This window comes from Aedes aegypti, chromosome 2 (genome assembly GCF_002204515.2).
Source record: "Aedes aegypti strain LVP_AGWG chromosome 2, AaegL5.0 Primary Assembly, whole genome shotgun sequence".
Classification (NCBI taxonomy): Eukaryota; Metazoa; Arthropoda; class Insecta; order Diptera; family Culicidae; genus Aedes; species Aedes aegypti.
In genome coordinates, this window is record NC_035108.1 from 79,125,178 (window position 1) to 79,148,604 (window position 23,427).

Here is a 23,427-nt window from a genome sequence, read left to right on the forward strand (position 1 = left end):
CTTTTCTTCAGGATTTGCACCCATCTTCATGAATTATATTTTCGTTTTCCGGAATTCAGTTCATGATTCCTAGTTCGATTCTTCATGATTTAGAAATCGTAGTTATGATTTGCTGTCAACGGGAAAATCGTAACGCACGGTGTTTGTTACGAAGATATAATTCATAATTTCGTGAATAATATTCATTGTGTACTTTCATAACCTAAAAACACAATTAATTCCTAAAATCATGACACAGATTCCAAATTTTGAGAATGGATTTGATCCCGTGCAGAACTTCGTTTCAAGTCATCGCTAATGTATAGTTATTTAATCCCTGAAAACTTGATAATTAGCCGATTTAAAATGATTTTTTGGTGAACATTTTTATGTGTCTCAGTCCAGTCTTTACTACAGCTATCATATCTGAACCCACTCAAGTGACTATTCCAGGAAAGTTCTTCAAACACTTTCTTGAAGAATCTCTACAGATTGTTTTTATTAATTCCATCGTGATTTTTTATAGGATTATTTTCCAGTACGTTCGGTGCGACCGAAAAAATTCGTTTGGAAATTTTTGAACGACGTGTGCTTAGGAGGTGTGCTTGGAGGAGAAGAATGATCCACGAGCTTACACAATTCTACGGTGAACCCAGAATCCAGAAAGTCACCGAAGCTGGGAGGGTACGATGGGCGTGGCACTTTGTGAGAATGCCGCACGAAAATGGTGTTCACCTTGAATCCGGCCGGTATAAGACGAAGACAAGCGCAACGAGCTAGATGGTTTGACCAAGTGGAGCAGGATCTTGAAAATTTGGGCGATCGAGAAACTGGAGGCTTGCAGCCATGGACCGAGTTTGTAGGCGTAACATTGTGGTGCAGGTCATGTCTTGAAGGAAGGTAGCTCCATCAAAAGTAAAAGTAAGTATGCTCTCTGTCATGGTTTGAACGAATTTATTGGGATCAAATTTTCCATCTTACTGCCGAACTTCAGAAGATTTTGTCGACAGAAACCAAAGTAAAAAGAACAAAATTGCCGATAAAACGTTAGTTCCTGTTTATATTTTTACATTTCTGCAAGATTTTTGAACGATCCTTCAGAAAATACCTTTTAAGAGTTTCTCAGAGTATCCAGGTAGTCAATAAGCCGCATATTGGATACATATGTGTATTTATGACATAGGGTCAAGAAACAATTAAAATGCACTGTATAAGCCGTAAACAAAAGATTGGGATTGCTATACGGCTTATAGCCATGGCATATTTTTTTACGGCCTACTGAAATAACACCAACAATTACTACAAAGGTTTTTTTTTGTCAGAAGTTTGAGCATAATTTTCTTTTAGAATTTCTTTAGGAGTTCGCCCAGTGTGTTCTTCAGAAATGTTACTTTTTTCAAAAGCCTTCTTAAGTATTTACTTATAATTATCTTGAGCAAGTTATTCCAGGTATACCTCTAAAACCCCTCAAAAATATTATATGGAATCGTCTGAAGAAACTGCTCCATACATTTTTCTTGGATTTCACGAACAGTCAGTGGAGAAACTACTATAAGGACTCAATATATTTCCTTTAGAAAAATCTAAAAAATCATTCTAAGATATGTTTCCATAGATTCCTGGTAAAATTCCATTTGTTTCTTTTAGAGGAATGCCTTGCGAAATCTTTTGAGTTTTGCAAGAAAACTTTGATAATTGAGCTTATTATAAATAATCCTTTGAGGAATCCGTGGATATCTCCTTGTCATGTCTTCTAAACACGTTTTTTTGTTATCTCTGGAAAAATCTCTGAAATGATTACTGCAACGATCCCTAAGTGGCTTCTTGGAGGAATTGGTGGTGAAATTCAATTACAAATGTATGTGCCAGCTCTCATGAGGAGAACTTACGAAAGTATTCTTTAACAAAATCCAAAGTGAACACTGAGCAAAATTTCTGAGGAAATTCCATCTATATTTGGAAGAATTCTCTCAGGTATTAACAGAAGATTTACTAGAGAAACAGAAGGTAGAATCTGTGGAGATTTGTTTGCAGTAATCAAGGAAGTGTTATTTTAGGAACGTTAAAAAGAAGCCTTGAAAAATTGTAGCAGGAACGTTTTTGAAGAAATCCTTTAAAAACCTTTGTGAGCATTGCTGGAAGTATTACTGAAGGAATCCTTGGATGAGACCTCGGAGTACATCTAAGAAAAAATCTTGGTAGAATTGTTGGAGAATCTATTTTTGAAAGAAATATTTGAGAATCGTAAAAGCAAGATCTGAAAAGAGAAACAAAAAAACTTGGACTAATGTTCGAAACCTGTATTCAACTATCTCTGAAAAGTTCATTGAGTAGTCTTTGAAGGCATAAGAAATTCATAATCCCTAAAGAAGTTTTATCAGACACATTTGAAAAAAAAAATTCTGGTGCATTGTGATCAGTTTTAACCAGTTCACATGGAATAGAATAGGCCATAATGCATTTTGCAGGTTAGGGGAATTTTGAAAATATTGCTACAGAAATCCTGAAAAAAAAAAATCAAACATCATTGAGGAATTTGTCAGATAAAAAAAAAACGAATATATCAATCTTAATCAATCTTTGATGTATTTTTAATAAAATTTCTTCGAAAAATTGTATTATAGAAATATTTTGTCCTTAAAAATTGGTACAATTCAAGTTAAATCTATTTCAGTTTTTTAGAGAAACACCTGCATCAAAATTCTATCGCGAGTTTCTGGAGCTATCATCGAAAAAGCCATCGAGGAAGTACTTTGACAAAATATCCTTTCCTTTTCCCTAAAGTAATCCTTTTATGGTGTTCTTACCCATAAAGCCTTTAAGTAAATTCAAGTAGAATCTGCGAAGACCAATATGTTCCCGTAGAAGTCCTTGACAGTATTACTGAAGACATTCTTCTTCTTCTTTCTGGCGTTACGTCCCAACTGGAACAAAGCCTGCTCTTCTCAGATTAGTGTTCTTATGAGCACTTCAACAGTTATTAACTGAGAGCTTTCTTTGCCGAGTGACCATTTTTGCATGTGTACATCGTGTGGCAGGTACGAAGATACTCTATGCTCTGGGAATCGAGAAAATTTCCTTTACGAAAAGATCCTCGACCAGCGGGATTCGAACCCATGACCATCAGCATGGTCATGCTAAATAGCTGCGCGTTTACCGCTACGGCTATCTGGGCCCCTGAAGACATTATTAAAGTCAATTCTTGAGGAATTCTTGAAAATTTTTATTAGAATCATTGGAGTGATTCCCAAGAAAATTTAAGGCCGAATTGTTAAAGGGTTTCTGAATGAATATTAGTAGGAACATTCCCAAATTTTAAAGAAATTTCTGGAGTTATTTTATTCTGGTATATGAAAAAATCCTGCTCGTCTTTTTTGAATAATCCTTAAATAATTTTTAAGAACAATTAATATTTGTGCGGACGAACCGCTGGAAGATTTTTTCCTTCGAGTAACACTGCGTAACAAAAATGACATTTTTCCGTGTTTCAAGGATCAAATTATGTGTCTCTAGTAGATTTTGGGTCGCTGAATTTTATGCCGTTCTCAGAAATGTTCCAGCATGTCACAATTTTTAGCTACAGGTCGCCAAAGTTGTATAGAACACAGGTTTTAATTATGATTACATGAAATTTTAAGTAAAATCTATCAAACTTTTTTGTGATTCAATCCACCAATCGGCAAAATAGGACTTGATTTTTCAATTTAGATATACCGTTTTGATTCATATTACGGACACTTAAGGATTCACTAATCACTACACATATAAATTGAATCGTTCTGTAAAAAACTTTAGCGTAATCAGGCCTTGCAAACACTTAAATTTAGAATGGTGGGTGAAGATTCAAATTCCACATCTTTAATTCACTTTAATCAATAAAAATGTTCGGCCATATCATGTTTTTTATTCCGGACACATCCACACTTTCGCTTCATATTCCGGACACTTTGATTTGAATTTCGAACAGCTCTTGAAAAGCACAATCTGAATAATCAAATCATTAATTAAACGCACTTAACCGTTAGAAAGACGTCAAAACTAATTGAACATTGTAAATTTTCATGGATTGCTATGTGAATTGTTTATAAAAATCATCTTTCAAATTGCGAACTTTTCAACGGCGCATTTTGAAACATTTCGAGTGAAATCTTTCCCATACAAAGTAGAGTGTCCGGAATTTGAAGCTGTTCGGGATTCGAATCAAAACGGTAATTTGATTGTAAATTTTACCATTATATTCAGTTTAAATCGATTTTTTCAACATGCTTTCAGTCTCCATATAAAATTCTTCGTTTCTCTTATATGGCATGACAATACTTTTCAGAACCACCAAAAAATAACATTTTACCAGCGGAAGGATTTTGAACTTTGTTGAAAAGTATTGTTTAACACATGAAGTTTGATTTTTGTGACAAATTAAGCAAATAAATTGCCATACAAGTTTTTAAAAGACAATTTTACACCGTCTTCAGCACTTAAGCTGTACAGACTGAACGATCACTAACATTAGGCAACGGACAACATGAAACACCCAGTAGCCCAGCGATGAATTTTTTGTTTGACGAAAATTTTTCACCGACTGGAGCGGGAATCGAACCCACACCCCATGGCACAATACGCCTAGACGACTGACGCAGCTAACCGCAAGGCCACGAAGCCTTTGATGCAAGTTGGCTGAAATCGTCAATTTTAGCATTTTTAACAGGGACCCTCCTTAGCCGAGTGGTTAGAGTCCGCGGCTACAAAGCAAAGCCATGCCGAAGGTGTCTGGGTTCGATTCCCGGTCAGTCCAGGATCTTTTCGTAATGGGAATTTCCTTGACTTCCCTGGGCATAGAGTATCATCGTACCTGCCACACGATATACGAATGCGAAAAAGGCAAAGAAAGCTCTCAGTTAATAACTGTGGATGTTATCATAAGAACATTACGCTGATAAGCAGGCTCTGTCCCAGTGAGGACGTAATGTCAAGAAGAAGAAGAATAGTCAATATCTCAAAAACTAGACGAGCTATGATTTTTTTGAAAACGGCAATGGATTCACCTACCCCTAATTGAGTAAATAGTGGTATTTTGATGCTTGAGACAAAAACGTGTTCCGCAGCGTAATTCATGAAAAGAACTTTTGACATACGTACGCTGTAAATCCCTGAAAAAAAAAAAATAAGAAATTGTAGGTTGGAGAAATTTATAGATAAGTACATTGTGTAATCCTTTTAAAATCCTCGAGAAATTATTTGATGACATTTCTCACTGAAAGCCCGGAGGAATTAATTAGACATATACACTACCCACCATAAGTATGAAATCGTTGCAATACTGAGTATTGCAGCACTTTTAAGTTTAGCATCACCCAAAATCTAGTGATAAAAGTGTTTTCAACAAAAATAAAAAATCGCAGGGGCCTAAAGACGTATTTTTTAAGATGACCTCAAAAATACATTGATCTAGCACTTCAGAATCACGAGATAATATTCATTTTAGGTGATGCTAAACTTTTCAAGGTGCTGCAATATTCAGTATGAGTGTTGCAATACGCGATTCCATACTTATGGTGGGTAGTGTATGTGAAGAAATCACTTGGAAAATCCAGATATCGAAGATAATTCCGTAGAAAAGAAACATAATGTTTTAATCACTATCACTGGACTGAAAGCCGGAAAATCCCTCGGTGTAGATGATTACGTTAAAGTTTCTTGTCATAAACGGGCTATAATTCCTGGAAGTTTGTCTGGTGAAATTCTTGGAGGAATACAATTCCTCGAGGGTTTTGCGAAGTCCGAGCTGATCAAATTTCTATATGAATTCTTGGAGTAATGTTGCAGTTGCAGTCCTTTTCAAGTTTTTACAAATATTCTACGGGCTTCTCAAACTGCTGCTAAAAAATCTGACTGAAAAGTTCAATTTGAAAATTCAAATAGAAACCAAATTGAACTAAATTACCATTTTTTTCTGAGTTTAAGCTTTGTCCAGAAATACGACAATGTCTCGAGGCATCCAAAACTCAACACAGATCAAATAAAAAATCGCTATAATCGTCAGGAAAAGTTCACCAAAAATATAACAAGTCAACTAAGTACCGTTTTGTCTCTAATTCCGAACGGACTCATATTCCGAACACTTGGTTTTTGTATGGCGATTCGGTTGAAATGTTTCACTGAAATATGTCATCAAATAACCGGAAAATGGTTGTCAGTTCCAACTCAATCATACCTCGGGAGTTGTCATGATTCTCTAGTTCGGGGTTTATAAAACTACCTGAGATAAAATTATTTGCGAAACTCAACATTTATTTACGATTTATTCTTGCTGTTTGGAATTTGAATGAAGGTGTTCGGAATATGAGACAAAATGAGCACAGTGTTCGGCATTTGAATCAAAATGTTGTTCCATACTTTAACGTTAAACAATACTTAACATGTCCCAATAAACATTTTTATCTGCACACCCAACAGCTAACAGTTAGGCTTAGCGAAGACATTACAAATTTTCACAAATATTTGCTAATTTTCGTCTATCACGTTCTAATTTACGTTCGGAATATGAATCAAAACGGTATTTTTCCAAGAGCTCAACTAGGAATTTAAAAAAAGAGTTTGTCAAAATTCAACAAAATTCTTATAGATCAGGTTCTGTAGAACGTCCCGCAAAAAAAAATCTTTCGGGAACTGATCTATAATTTTGTAGACAATTATTGTAAGTTATCTCGGGATTTGTCAACCATAGATTTTTGAAACATCTGAGAGATTCTTTCATTTATTCTGATAGCCGTAAAGATCTTATCAGAAATTCTCCAATGTCAATGTTAAGAATCCACTTACCACTTCTTCGCTTCTTGAATCTGATAATAAAAAATGAACACCTTTCATGCTTTTTACCACATTTTTATCGTGGTAGCGATACGTTTATGCCATTTTCTAACAAACTATGTATGGTTCGTCACTGAAAGTGTCGACATAAATCCTTATTCATATTCCATATAATTTGAATATACACATTCCTTTCTTCTTTTTTGTCGTTAGTTATAACTCATAATCAAGGCTGGTAAGCGTCAATGTAAATAGAGAGTGAACGTTTTCATTTTTATTTTCTTCGTTTTCTTTGTTGTCAGTTTTAAGCATTTTGGATTACGTCTTTACGATGCAAGCCAGAAAGACGTCCAACTTGAAATCAAACGATGTTTTGCGAAAAAGGAAAACAATCGTATATTTTTAGGTTTTCATGAAATAGCGAATTTTCATTGAATCTAACGATGTTGTTCTAAATGTTAGTTCCTGTTATTTACAGCATGTTAATTGTATCACGATACATTATTTTTTGAACGATGTTCAAAGCTGGGACATATCGTTGTACACTATCTTTTATATCTACTTGAAGGTTTTTAAGGTTCAACGCTCCGTCATTGTAATCATTGTCATCATCGAAACTTCAAAATTAGTTTTTCTACTGAAAACTAAAAATTATTCGATGAAAATGTGTTCACTGTGATTTTGAAAATTCCGGAATCAATGACGGATCCTGCCCCCTTAAAAGAAATGATGACCTTTTGGGCTCACCGCAAATTATTAGCTGTCGGTCCGTCGAGAAAGAAAAATCGCCTAGTATTGCGCGACACCCGAAAGCTCCATGCAACATATTCATACGCATTTGTGGCGTTGACGCTTTCTCTTCCAACAGCAGACGTCGTGACGCCAGTTACGCGCGCTTTCTCAATTTTCACAAATCGCGCCATAAACAATTTCTCCCACTGTTGGTCTAGCAATGCCAATACAAATGCACATTCCTGCTGTGTCCATACACGTTATTTTCCTGCACAAGAGAGAGCTGAAGTGGACATTCTCTGCAATACGGTGGAGACGCATGGTAGTTTGTCGTGGAGACTGACTTTGTTCACTGAGGGCGATGCACCCTTTAGGCAAAGGACATTTGCAAGCAACTGCACATTATGAATGTTGCAAGTATTGATAATTATAAAATATATTTTCAATTTGTTAGTTTGAAATCTTTGACTGTATAGTGCCCCAAGTGCACCTTAGGACGTGACGCCACTTGTCATAACTAAAAACAAATTTTGAATAGTTGGACATAATCAATGTCGACGTTATTATCTATTCTTCTACCAATATCTTTTCACCACGAGACAAAATTGCAAAACTAGTCATAAATGTCGTATTTTCCGTCTTATCCATGGATTGCATAAACCGACCAAAGGTGACTCCCAGATCTTTTCCCTATTCCCCAAGCAGCACACATGTTATAATGGAGGCAGAATAACTATTATATGACCAGATTTGGTCATATATCAGTTGATACGACTGAATTATAACAAATGTGTAACTCGGGTCACTTATCAACACCTTTCCCGTAGTGATTGTAGAGATGCAGAGCTATTCTTGGTCTCTAGAAGCAACAATCATCACACACTAAGATTCCTTCACCCATTCCAATCGACTGTAAGGACTTGGCTGGCGCCGTTATTGATCAATAATATGGGAACTGTTAAAATGTGCAAATAGAGAGTAAGTGGAAAGTCCGATCACTAATATATTTGGATCGAAGTGCGATTCCTACCAATTACGATTAATCATGGAGTAGCATCCATTTACATGTGCAGCTAGTCCATTCTATGCTGTTTTCTTAAATTCACAACAAATGGAACAAATCTTAACAAGAACTCTCCAAGAGTCTAGTCTACAAGCCGCAAAAATCATCACCAGAAATCTATCGAGAATCGCCGCTACAGATATCTTTCAGAGATCTAACTAGACATTCTTTTTATATATGATTGGTGGAAAAGCTGTTTGAATACCAAATATTTGCATCTTTTCTTTGAAATAGACACCTACACGATAAAAACATCAATCAATCAATCAACAGGAACCCTACACATTTACAATGGCTTGGCGGTTCTCTTTGAGGGCGTTAATATCCCCTAGAGATCCGCGCAACTCCAGTTGGGAAACCATGTCCTGAACTCACTAATGTAGGAATTTCGAGGATATTTATTTATTTATTTATTTGTTACTAAAATTTTGAAAGAGGGAAAAACCCCTTTGAGTGATTTCCATTGGAAATCTTTCTCAAAGAGGCACCAAACCTCTTTATCTTTAAAAAAAACGTTATAAATCGAACTTAAAACTAAAGGCTCACACGGTAGTAAACCATAACAGAGCCGTAATCTTGAAACATCACAATCAGCGTTGACTAAGGATTGACATCGAAAGCCAGTGAGGTGGAGAATCAAAAACGAATCCAACCGGATATATGAAAATAAACGTAAAAAACACAAAGAGTATCAAACCAAATATGAGATCTCATTTAGAAACTGAAACAAAAGTTTCATTACAGGATACCATTTTGTACCAAGTATATCACGTACAGATACAGGAATAGGTTGACCCAAATTTAATAGATTGTTGATGAATTTATTTCTTGGAGTAATGAATTTGTCACACTGAAATACTATATGATCGATGTCTTCATAAAATTCCCCACAATCGCATAAATTGGAATCTTTTATGTTGATGCGATACAAATGGCTGTTACAAATATAATGGTTCGACATCAATCTCGAAAAAGAGCAAATTAGATTACTTGCTGGCATATTTTTGAACCATGGAAAATAATTGACTTTAGGACAAATAGAATGACACCAACGTCCTTTGTCGCTCAAATCCCAACACGTTTGCCAATTCAAAAGAGATTTTGCTTTCAATTTTGGATAAAATTCAGAAGGAAATATGTTACGGTTGTAAATTATTCCATGATGAACACCAAATTTAGCTAACATATCTGCCTGTTCATTCCCATAAATTTTACAATGAGCAGGAATCCAAACAAATTTAATGATAAATCCTCGAGAACTAAGTTCAAACAATATTTTTTTCAAAATTAATATAACATGATGAATTTTGAAGTTGAAATTAATTGTATTTAAAGCCTGGAGACAACTCAAACTATCCGAACAAACAATATAAATATTTAGTGTACAATCTTTAATTAAGTTGCACGCAAAGTAAAGAGCAATCAATTCTGCTGAAAAAAACAGAACAAGGAGATTGCAATTTAAAAAAATGACCAGAAAATAAATTATAGACAGCAAAACCTGCGATGCCTTCAATCAATGAACCATCAGTATAAAAAAATTGTGCGGGAGTAATTCCATTGAATTTGCGTTCGAATAGAATGTTAGCAAAATGAGAATGGTGAAATTTTGGAATTTGTTTCATTTCATAGAATAGAGACAAATCAATTAATGGTTTGTATGAATGAATGGAAATTTTTGAATTATAAAAGGCATAAGAAGGAATTGGTTCAATATTTTCCTTTGAGCAATGAATGAAGGAATCTAACATTTTGCTCGTAGGATTAATATCAAATAAAGATTTCAAAAAATCAATGAGAGGATGATTATTCGAAAAACAATTCATCACAAATTTGCAATTCAATTCTTGAAAACGAATCTTCAGTGGTACTATACCAGCAAGAACTTCTATTGATTGAGTATGTGTTGAATTCATAAGTTTCAAACAAATTCTCAAGCAACGAAACTGTATTTTTTCAAGTTTGACAAAATATGTACGTGCAGCGCTCCCGAATGTAAAACAACCATATTCCATTACTGAACGAATAGTAGTTTTGTAAAGTGTAATTAAATCAGAAGGGTTTGCACCCCACCAAGTCCCTGTAATTGTACGAAGAAAGTTTATTCTTTTTGAACAAACTTTTTGAATATATTTAATATGAACATTCCAGTTCAGTTTAAAATCAAACCAAATACCAAGATATTTATATTCATCAACTTGTTCAATTTCAATACCATTTGAATATAAATGAATTAAAAAAATCGAATATTTTCTCGAAAATATTATATACTTTGTTTTTTGAACAAAAAAAGAAAAACCATTTTCATGAGCCCACATATCAATATTGTTCAGGGCACATTGCATAAAATGTCTTATAATTTCTCTATTTTTGCCACTGATAGAAATGACATTATCATCAGCAAACTGTAATAAATAACATCCATTAGGAATAATTGAATCAATGTCACTTGTGAATAAATTATACAAAAAAGGACTTAAACAAGATCCCTGTGGTAAATCGAAATAACTATAACGAATTATTTTCGATTTACCATTATGATAAAAATTCATGATTTTGAAAGAAAATAAATTGCATACAAAATTTGCAATTAAATTTGGAATTTTCAAATTATACATTTTATTGTATAATAAATCAATTAACACAGAATCATAAGCTCCAGAAACATCCAGGAATGTTGACACAACATCCTGCTTTTTATTGAATGAAAGCTGAATTTGTGAAGCTAAAAGTGCAATACAATCACGAGTACCTCGACCTCTTCTAAATCCAAATTGAGAAGATGAAAAAATATTATGGTCCTCAGCCCATAATTCAAGGCGATTTAAAATCATACGTTCTAGTAATTTCCGCAAACATGACAATAAACTGATAGGTCTTCTACTATCAGCAAATGCTGGATCTCTACCAGGTTTGACAATATTTATAACTTTAATGAAACGCCATTCAAAAGGAATAATATTTTGACAAAATAAAGCATTATATATCGAAAGTAAATGAAGTTTTCCTTCATATGGTAAATTATTAAATACAATAAATTTAATGTTGTCAATACCTGGAGCAGTATTTTTGGTTATTGATAAAGCCATGTCAAATTCAGCTATTGAAAATGGATTACAAAGATCAGGAAAGTAAATAATTGAATTAGTTTTGTAACCAATGGACGGAGGAACAAAATCAGGACAAATTTTAGAAGAAAAATCATCCATCCATTTTTCTGAATATTCTAAAATAGTAGGTGAAGAAGAATTATAATTTCTTAAATTACGTGCTACGGACCACAAAGTTGATAAAGAAGTCTCTCTGTCCAAATTTTCAACAAAATTTTTCCAATAGTTTCTCTTTTTAAATTTAGTGAGTCTAGTAAACTGTGTTTCAGCTTTGCAATATAGAAAATAATCATTTCTGGAGCCTGATCTGCGAAATAATTTGAAGGCTTTGGATTTATTTCTCAAAGAAATGGAACGAAGGAAGATTTTTTTTTTGTATTATTCAAAGATGGTTTATTATGTTGATTTGCAAGCAATCTATTAACAACTTTGAAAAAGTATTGTAACTATCAATTGGAGTATCTGAATTGACAATATTGACCAATGAAATGCAAACAAGATCAGAAAAATTACTCCAATTAACATTTTTACAAAGATCGGGAGTAATAGCTTCATTAAACACTTCATTGTCTTCAGAAGTTTGCATATTTATTAAAATTGGTAAATGATCACTACCATTTGGATCATGAATAGTTTTCCAAGATGATTGCATTGATAAATTATTTGAACATGAAGATAAATCAACACAGGAATGATTGTTAGGATGCACAGCAATCCTAGTAATCGATCCATCATTAAGAATATTCAAATTCAAATCATCAATCAAATCCATAATTAATGAACCTCTACCATCAGTTTTTTCACTACCCCAGGCGAAATTATGTGCATTGAAATCTCCTAATATATAAAATGGTGATGGGATTTCATTTAAGATACTTTTAATTTCTGACAAACTAAAACTTGAATTTGGAGGGATGTAAAAACATATAATTGAAAACTCATTTTTTTAATTTCTAATCGTAACAGCCACATATTCTATTTGTGTTTGGAAGGATATATTTAAATACTTAAATTCAATTTTATCGCGAATTCCAATTAAAACTCCACCAAATGAAGTATCTCTATCTTTTCGAATAATATTATAATTAGGGATACGGGAAGATCTAGCTGTACCTAACCACGTTTCATTTAAACAAAACACATCTACATCGAAATTACTCAATAAAACTTTTAATCTATCAATTTTAGGAACAATACTACGACAATTCCATTGTAAAATGTGTAATTTTTTGGAATTGATTGAAGCCATTAGGATGAAAATAGAGAAGAAATAAGGGGAACAAATGAACTCAATTTATCTAAAAGAGAGACCAATAATGGTAAAATCAATTTGATTATTTTTTTCCAAAAATCACTCAATCCCAAAAAATCTACAATTTCTTCCTACATATTCAAAATTGATTGATCAGAGTTATCATTGCTTTTGTCACTGGAAATATTTTTCGAATTTTGATCATTTTTGTTAACTGAATGGGAAGAATCAATTCTTTGAAATCCAGGAATATTATTGAAGGGATCGGATGCACTAAGGGGAGGGAAATTCGTATCAAAAGAAGTAGATGGTTGAGGTTCAGAAAACAAATTATGGTTGTTTAAAGATTTATTAGAAATACTTTTCCTTTTACTAGGAGGTTTGTAAACATAATTATTCAAATTTTGAGATGGTTCATTCTCAACATCATCATGCAAAATATCAAATGAATTGGGAGATGAAAAACTATCATTGGATTTTGTTATTTCAGCGTAGGACAATACATTTTTATTCCTAATTCTTTGATTGAATTTAGATTGATGATCAATATATACAACACATTCATTTAGAGAATTGTGTTTTTGTTTACAATAAAAACATAGATCAGAGATTTTACTACATTCGGATGTTTGATGAGCTTCTCCACATTTAGAACACTTCTGTTTGTTTGAACAAAACTTTGAAGTGTGTCCAAAAAGAAGACATTTATCACAATGCATGAGCTTTGGATAATAAAGTCTCACGCGAAATTTTACATTATCAATCATAACGTAATCTGGAAGAACTGAACCGGTGAACGTTATTTTTTTACAATTTGAATGAATGTATTTTGAATCATTACCAGTAAAGTATAATTTCGATAAACGAACACAATCCAAAACCTTAACAGGAGAAATGGATTTGTTCTTAAAACCGCCTGAACCATGAATTTTGATATCTTCACAATCCAAAGATTCATCGTATATAATTCCATTAATTTCGCATGCAGTAGAAGGAGCATAAACGCGATAGGAATCAAAAAATAATTTGGATTCAAGAAGAGCGTTAGCATCATCTCTTGATCCAAAGATTACGCGCAATTTTTGCAGAGATTTTTTTTTAAATTCTTTAACGGGCGTGTACAATTTGTATATCTCAGAAGAGATCAATAAAACATTGATAGGTTTCTCTTTCTTACGAAAGTATACTACAAAAGGTCCAGGAAAACTAGACGGATAAACTTTTACTCGAAAGGATTTATTCGATGAAGAGGGATCATTAGGTAGAACGTTTTCTTTAGACCCCTCTCCATCATCAATTTCCATGATGGAAACTCAACAATTAGTATTCTTATAATTTAAAAGAATAAAAAATAAAATAATAATAAAATAAAAAAAATACTCAACAAACTTCAGCTGAACCAAACTGCAATCAAGGTGGCTTCAATTTTCAATGATTCAAAGCGAATAATGTCCTCTTGATATACTCCTACCGCGTCGAGGATATTTCTGGTGAGTTACTTGAAATCACGTCTGAAGAAATTCTTAGAAATCTTTATAGATGAATTACAAGAAAAAAATGGGGAAATACTTATAGATATTTTGAAATTATCCTGATGAAATTTTAATTTTTCAATGAATACCTCGACGAATAGTTAAAGATATTCCTGGAGAATTTCCTAAACTAACCCATAGAGTAACAATTATAGCATTCATTAAAAAATCTTGCGGGAAATCATTAAGGTAATTATCGTTTGAATTATTGGCGGAATTTCAGTATGAATCCTTGGAGTAATTATAGAAGATATACCAAGAGAGAATCCAAGATGGATACTCAGAAGAATCTCCGGAAAGATTCTAAATGTTCTGAACGGATTCGGTGGAGAAATTCCACAAGAGAAATTCTTGAAGAACTTCACAACTTAACAAAATAGGGTCCTAAAGCCCTGTCCCAATTTAAGTGCCAAACGCTTAAGTTTAGGCCAAAAACACATGTTTACTCAATTTTCTAATGTTTTCCGTTGGTTTAAGCCCAAAAAACATTTTTTTTAGATTTTGTCACATCCTTTGGCTTAAACTCAAATTTTGGGTGTATTTTGTTTTCCGTGTCCCTTAAGAAATGTCAGATAGGAACAACCCCTGTGGTGTTTTTGTCGACTAAGCGAACGTCAAACATGATCAAAAGTGTCATGGTTTATTTATGGACCAAATTTTTAAATTAAAGTTTAAACATGATATAGCCATTATTTGAGCGGGAAAAATTGCTAAAGTAGTTACAGTAACATGCTTTTTCTTGTTATTAAATAAAAACAAGATTTCATTTAAAATTTTAGTACCCAATTCAATATGTATTAGTAGCGTGGCATGACGGTGCACAGGTCTAGCTGCACTGTGCCGTGCTTGGCAGTTAATTGAGTCGCCGGAAAACCAACAAACAGTCATCGCCAACAGTCGACCATCCCAGAGCCAGCAGCAACAGCAGCTAGTGACCATCTTTGTTCTTAATTTACTTCAACAAATTTGCTCGAAAAGGGGCACCAGTATCAGAGACGAGAAATCACTCCAGCAAAAACACTCTCATCATTATATTCAGCAAATTGCTCGTCATCCCCATCATCGTCTTGGTCTGTTGTCCACCGTTAAGCTGGTTCCAATGGATTTGGATCGAGGATACTTAAGTATACTAATTTTAGTAGATATTTGTGTTTGCCATCAAGGTATCTAATTAAATTGATTAGTTTAAGAAGGTTCAGCCCAACGCCACCCGAAGTCCCAGTTTCTCAACGAATTTTGAATCAGTCTAAGGTATCCATGGCCACAGTCCAGTCGCCGGCGAAGGCTACACTTTCAATTTTCTCTGTTCAAACAAACTCCCAGTGCAAACTGCCAGCCACTCTGCCGCGGGTTGGTTTTACGAGAAACTCCCCCTGATGCACCCTATTTTCGCTTCAATCAACACGTTTCCAGATATTCACCTTCTCACGCATTCCGAGAAGCAAGATAAGGTGCCGTTTGAGCAGAATTCCACCGCGTGGAGATAGGGATGTCAAGAGTGCTTGACGTTTGAGACGTTCTGAGCCTAGACCATTTGAGGCTTTGTCGTCGTCTTTTTATCACAGATGCGAAAAATGAGGTACTTTTTCTTAATTAGTCTGGTTTCATGGGAGTGAATAAAAACATCAAAAGATGTTGTAAAGCGACTTCTCATTTCATTAATTTGCATGAATAAAAGGTGAAACCAACAAGTTGAACTGCTGAGTATAATGAATTCAAATGAAAATTTAAATTTTTCTCAATGTCGCGTGGAAAATAACTCTATGGAAGCAAAGAAATCAGCATTGCATTGCAGAATCGCATTTGGATTTGATTTGGATTGGATTTGGATTGATATTACTATTCTACTCCTGAATTTTATAAGGTGGTTTAGAAGGGGCGCCATAATTTATAAATTATTTATAATAAATCGAGACGCTGATAATAATATTATAGTTAAAAATAAAACAAACATTGAAAACTGAGTGAGTTAATCATTGCATTTCTTTCCCACATTATGCCTTCTTGGAAACTGAAGTGCAACTAACAACGTTCAATTTAATGTAGTATCAAAATATGACTCATGTCACGTGCGTGAAGAGCCATGCTTCTGAAGTGCTCAACGTGCTCACACCTCGTGCAATCGATTAGCTTGATGCGAATAACGATAGCGTTTACGGTGGCATTATCACATCCGTTGAAGTATCCAAACACTGGACCGGAAAGCCATCGCGAACTTTCCTGTGAAACGATTAGTGGGACTTATCTGTTGCTGCTCGACTACTGTTCGTTTGAAAAGTATAAAAGAAAGCGAGGACTTCGAAAGGCCGTCACAGTTCCGGAGCTGTCCACCATCAATAAGTTGAAGATTTTCTGTACTAGAAGCAGAATGAAGGGTACGTATGCAATTATAAATTTATTAAGCTGTAATTATTCTTATAATCTTTTTTAATTTTTTCAGGCAATTTGTTCATTTCGTTTCTTTTGGCGGTGACCATCAGCCACTGCAAAGTTTCGACAGCACCTGTAGGCAAATGCCCCGATATCTTCGACTCCAACCACTTGGTCTTCCTGCCCCACGAGGACTGCACAAAGTTCTATTTGTGCGGTCATAATGGCCCGGTTGAGAAACAGTGTCCATCGGGACTGCACTGGAACTCGCAAGCCAGCGTTTGTGATTGGCCAGAGTTGGCCGGATGTAGTGGTGGAAGTACTGTGCCTCCAACTGTCACAGTAACTCCGGAACCTGTAACCTCTACTACGGCATCTCCTGCAGTCACCACAACGGCACCAGCTGCGACCACTAGTGCTCCTCCCTCTTCAACTGTGGCACCAACCAACAAGTGTCCTGAATTCTTCAACCCCGATCACGTTACTTTCATGCCCCATGCCGATTGTTCAAAGTTCTACGTATGCACCCAGGAAGGTCCCGTTGAAAAGAGCTGTCCATCTGGACTTCACTGGAATCAACAGGGTAGCATCTGCGATTGGCCGGCGGTAGCTGGATGTGTGGCCAGTGCATCGATCCCACCTAAGGACCGTGAAACCGTTGGTCAGTGTCCCGAACTGTACGATCCCGAGAATGAAGTTTTCCTAGCTGATGCGTCGGACTGCTCCAAATATTACCTATGCACATGGGGAGGCATCCCGGTACTGCTGAACTGTCCAGCTGGACTCCACTGGAATAAGAACACCAATCAATGTGATTGGCCTGCCCAAGCCGGATGTGCGCAGTTTGATCGAGATCTAGTCTTCAAACACTCGAAACCAATTGAAATTTAGTCTTCGAAAGTATCTAGAGTGGTTTCCGATTGCTTAAGTACTGTGATACAGTGGTTCCGATGACGATGACACATTCAATTGAGAGATGTTATCAGTGTGTTGAATAAAAATTATTATCCAGCAGGAAGGTTAAACTCTGTCAAGTGTTTATACGTATTTGTCCATCATATCTGTTACCAACAATAATAATTGAAATACAGGTGGGATTCGCTCGTTGGGGGCCTGATACATGGAATGATTAGATGGTTGGAAAACATTCCAACTAAAAAACACTCAAATGTCAAGAGAAGATGACAAACCGACATTGACGTCTGACTACCGTCGCATTGAAGTCTGCATATATAGAACAAATGTGCATTTCGTGACAATTTGCTCTCCAGATGCGTTAATCTTGAACATTTTCACCAGCTGTCAATCGTTCCAACTAACGAGTCGGATTCGCTAGATGGAAGGACCCGCTGTACTTGTCCATGATATCTATTATCAACATTAATAAATGATATTATTTTTAGAGAATTTGATTCAAGCTCAACTTCAAGGCGGCTTCAGATGTACGTTGTCAAATGCGACATTTGTGCCATCGCTATATTTGAGCCTATTTCATTATCTACCCGGGCTCTCAGAATCCTGTAGACTCCTCTGAGAAATTCTTTATGGTTTTGATTACGAAATGAAAAAACAAGTTTTTTCGAATTTCGAGCAATAAGAATACTCATGCAGAACAACCTTATGAGTTGAGAGAGGAGTTTAAGAGGAAAATAACCATCATCGTTTTACAAATTTTCAAAACCAGTTTTATTGCTCAAAATTTGAGCAACTTACAAGAAATTCTATCATTGCATTTCACATGCTATCTGGATTGCGATGATAGATTTTAATGAGGATGTCTTTAAATTTGAACGAAAAAACTGGTTTTCTTTTTCTGATGATTGCTGATGATTGAATGATGGATTCTTGAGCCTTAAAGATCAAAGCTATACCGATTTATTTATCTTCTGGCTGTTGCAAAATCGGTTGCTTTCAGAAACACCTGAGCGATTCTCACTGAAACCAGGCCGTCATCGGCATACATCGTTAGAATTCCAATTGTATGTCACTGATCACTAGTATGTGCTAAAACTAAAGGGTGGTTATTTCGGTTCTCTCAAATTGGTAGACACCGCGTCATGGCGTGGCCTCATGGCGCCCTTGGCAAACCACCAATTGAGCGCCCCTTATTCGAGGATCCATTGTTTTCATTTCAATAATGATTCTATTTGAAATTTAAGCGCGATTACTCTAAAAATTGCTCATTAAAATTCCCAAGCATTGAACTGCTCATTCTTGAATACATGCTTGTAGACATTGTTTAACCATTTACTTTGTGAAGTACAATTTATCTAATATTTATAAATAAAGATTCAGTTAATGCCTTTAACGCATCCATGCACCATTCTTTGAATCAGAGATTTATAGAATGGTTTCGCCATGGGGCAGGACACTAGATCCAGTATTAAAATATTAATATTTATTAATGATATTAATATTGATATTGAGAATATTATCAAGTATGCATGGAGTTTTGCTGTTTGTTTGTTGCCGGAGTTGCCAAGGCAAATTTATTATTTATATGAAAAAACAAGTCTCAGATCCATTTGGCCGCCGTTAAGTCAGAGGGGACCAAGTACAAAACTTGAGAAAATTGGATTATTCTCTCATTAGATGCAAAATTACTTTACCTCCGTTACATTTTGAACAGATTTGAAGAATGCTGTAAACTGTGAGAGATATGTAATAAATTTACTTTGGATGATCAACAAAAATCGATAAAAGTGTGCAGTCAGAATGGACCAAGTGCTTATTACCATAACAGCGAAAATGATCAGCGCGCTTAGGAATGCGAGGAAATGAAAGACATTTCAGGAGTTTTGTCAGATTTTTCGACATCGAATCATTCTTCTACTTATCCATCAATAGAAATTTATAAATATTACATGATTCGATGCAATTGATTTTGATTTTTGACCATTTTCCATATTCGGAGTGGTGGTCAGAAATTGCAACAAATTCTGTGCAGACAGAGCAGACCAAGTGTTGAATAGCAATAAAGTGATTGATTACTGCATTTTTTGAGTCAATTTCAGAGTCCGATAGAAGTTTACGGTAGTTCTATGGTGTATGTATGGCATGTCCTACGATCCGCTTATTGGACCAGCATATTTTGGTCGGTCCTCAAGATTTTCACTTGGTCCACTCTGACTGAACGCATATTTGAATATTTCTGGTCTTCAACGCCCTGACCCTGCGAAACCTTAATTTTCAAGCTATCGTAATGCCACTGATTTTGGTATTTACTTTATGGGTTATTTAAGAATTTACGATACTGGTGTCGAAGGGTCTTGATAATCTGTTTATCTTAGAGATATGCACCCAATTTGACCATGCAAGCCTTAAATGATTGTTATTTTTCAAGAAATTGTTCAGTCAGAGTGAACCAGCTCACTAAACGGTGGTCTTTGGTTCAGTCAGAGTGGACCAAGTACACATAGTCCATCAAAAAATCGTTCTATTAGAGGTTTGGATTATGATTTTTCATGATTATCACTTCACATTATATTGTTTGAAAGTAACATAAAGACGTGTAAAAATATTGAACCGAAATTTAATCGAGTTCAAAAATTACAGAGCGTTAGACTTTAAACCCATTTTTCTCAAAATATCAAAAATGTCACTTGGTCCACTCTGACTTAACGCCGACCATTTGGTCGTGATGATATTATGAAGAGTGAATGGATCAGAATTACCTTTTAGCCAAAATAAAAGAAAAGAAAACATGTTCCTGAAGCATAATATGTGTTGGAGTAATATAAGAATCTATACCTGACAGGTCTCTGCAGACCAGGATATTCCCCATACTACCACTAATAAATTCAGTGATTAGAACATCCTCACCTCCATTCTCTATATTGAGCTAAATACATGAGAAATACAACATAGACTACACTGTTTGACTGGCTAGAAAGAGACTGGCACCTTGTACGATGCATCACATTCGGTGAAGCTTCATTGTCATCAATGCCCCATATCTTTCTACGATTTCCGGGCCATTCCGCAGCTCGATTCCGATACAATTTGTTTCCTGCGGTATGTCAGATCCGCAAGACATACAATCCATGTCCCCTAGCCACTTGTGTATAAGCCCCCTACTTTGACTTAAATTCAAGATACTTGTGTCATATGGCTTTAGGAAAATCGTGGCTATCTCGATGATATCATAAGAATAATATATATTAATTCGTATTAACGGATAATAATACCAATATTAATGAGTGTCTTACCCCATGGGTTTCGCCGACAAGCATCCGATACTATTAGGAATATTTTTTAAAGTTGTTCAAAGAATGAATCTTTAAAATAACCAAAACGGCAGCTTTGAAAAGCATAGATAGCGCCTCCGTAGTCTTGTGTGTTTGATAGAAAGCATTACTGTCACAATTTTAAATCCAGTATATGGTGGCGCCGCTGTTTCGATGCAGTGAGCGCTGCAAGTAATACCTCCAATGATCCATTCATGTTGAACATTAAAAAAAGTTTTATTTTTCGTAGAGATCTAAAGTAAATATTGACTTTATTAACCGTATCCTCTAGAAAATTCATTAAAATGGCAGAATGGAATCAACAGGCAATTTATGTCATTATTCAATATGTGGGTGTTTTGTTACTAAGGGTACGTTTTTGTTTTTTCATATAATCCAACTTCTATTAGTGGTTGTGAATCATTTTTTTAACAATAAATGAAAACAATGCCCATGTTACGAATAATACTCAATATTATGGGTTTCGCTGCTATTCTCATTTTCTATATTAAACGATTCTCTGATTCTGTGGGAATAAAACTCAAGATTTTTCTAAAATCTTGGATTTAAGTTTACGAAAACATGGCCCAAAGTCTAGTGAGAACACCATTCAGGTGTGGGCCTCGTGGCCGTGCGGTTAGTGTCGTCAGGCATTTATTTATTTAGTCAAGCATAGGTAGGCTACATACAATAATAACAATAGTTTCTCACATGCTATGGATTACTTATATTATTCTTTAGTCGTGTTTAACGCTGATTTTTGGACATAGTAATGTCAATGAATTCACAATGTACATTATACTGACGCATCATACGGTTAATTGGTTAGTTTTGAGCATAATGCGTTCTGCATGATTTTACTGAAAATAAATTTCTTGTTCTCAAATGCCGAGAGGGTGCGTACCGATTTGACTCATATTCCGAGCACTTGAAGCCAACAGTGACTTCAAATGCATCTCTTGGGAATAAATTAGCTGATATTTGTGAAAATTTTTATTTCTTCGCAAAGTCTAACTGTTAGCTGTCGAGTGTGCCGATAAAATTGTTAAGTTGAACATGTTTAGTATTGTTTTTACGTAAAAGTATGGAACAACATTTTGATTCAAATGCCGAACACTGAGTTCATTCTGTCTCATATTCCAAACACCTTGATTTAAATTCCGAACAGCACGAATAAATCGTATTTAAATGAATAATTTTGCAAATAAATTTATCTGAGTTAGTTCTGCTGCAGTGTTGATAGACTCACACTCAAAATATAAATCAATACGCTCTCCCGTGAGAGCAAACTCATAAGAGATCTGCTTCGCAAATCTCACGCTTGAGATTTTGATGCAAAATCAACTCAATCAACTCAACCCGTAAAAAATGATTCAGTCGCAAAACCCGACAAAAACTCGTGAAACCCGAATGTTGTTGTTTACGTTAGAAAGGATTAACATAATTTTACCAGACTAACAAGAAATTATTGCCGTGTGTGAGTAAACTGTGGAATAACGAGACAATGAGTTAAAAAGGTGAGCCAACTCATCCATGATTTTTTGACTGCTGAGTTGCAAGATTGACAACTCTCGCTTGAAAAATCTCAAGCGTGAGTTGTGAGAAATTGAGTTTTTCACAACACTGTTCTGCTGGTCTCGAACTAGAAAAGCATCACTACTACCGAGGTATAAAATAGATTGGAAGACGTTAAAATTGAATTGCAATTGACTGCCATTTCCTTGCAATTTGACATGTCGTCAAACATTTCAGCGCAACATTTCAACCAAATCGTCATACAAAAAACGAGTGTTCGGAATATGAGTCTGATCGGAATTTGAGACAAAACTATAGAAGTTTAATTGAGAAAGAAGTGCAGCAGAGTCTACACGGTTCGAAATAGTGTTGTTTATAAAGAGAATCATTGCGAATTCCCGGCATTGCTTAAGTGCTTCCAAGTTGATGAGCATGCAGCGTGCTTCATACGACGGAAGCGGCAGTACAGTCCAATTCAATTTCCGAATTTTAAGCGCATCGTGTTACGGAGTGAGGGTTCGATTCTCACTTCAGCTATTGAAACTTTTCGTCAGGATTGTTTCTCGTCTGTGCTACTGGAGCATGCTTGTCCGTTGTCTAGTGTTAAGTTACAGTCTGTGCAGCTAAATGGCTGAATACAGTGTCCTTGTCGTTATAAAATTGTCAAAAAATCTTACTTAAAATTTTGTCCAATATTCGCCGGAAAATTCATCAGAATCAAATTTTTTTTTGTGATATTTATATGGTATGTATAAGAATTGTCTAAAAAAATAGTATATTAACAAACCCAATTGCCTTATTTTAAGCTTATTGCTAGTATACAAAGCTAAATTAAAATTTG

The 23,427-nt window shown here is 35.1% G+C and overlaps 2 protein-coding genes across 3 annotated transcripts in view; one reads left to right on the forward strand and one right to left on the reverse strand.

Moving 5' to 3' along the window:
- The window catches only part of LOC5564718 (zwei Ig domain protein zig-8), a 1,087,201-nt gene that overhangs the window by 104,504 nt on the left and 959,270 nt on the right, over window positions 1-23,427 (reverse strand). The gene's annotated exons all lie outside the window — the stretch shown is intronic.
- Window positions 16,595-17,873, forward strand: LOC5565474 (probable chitinase 10). Its single transcript, XM_001649770.2, has 2 exons — window positions 16,595-16,850; window positions 16,916-17,873. The coding sequence occupies exons 1-2, from the start codon at window positions 16,610-16,612 to the stop codon at window positions 17,734-17,736; spliced, it is 1,062 nt and encodes a 353-aa protein (XP_001649820.2). The 5' UTR covers window positions 16,595-16,609; the 3' UTR covers window positions 17,737-17,873.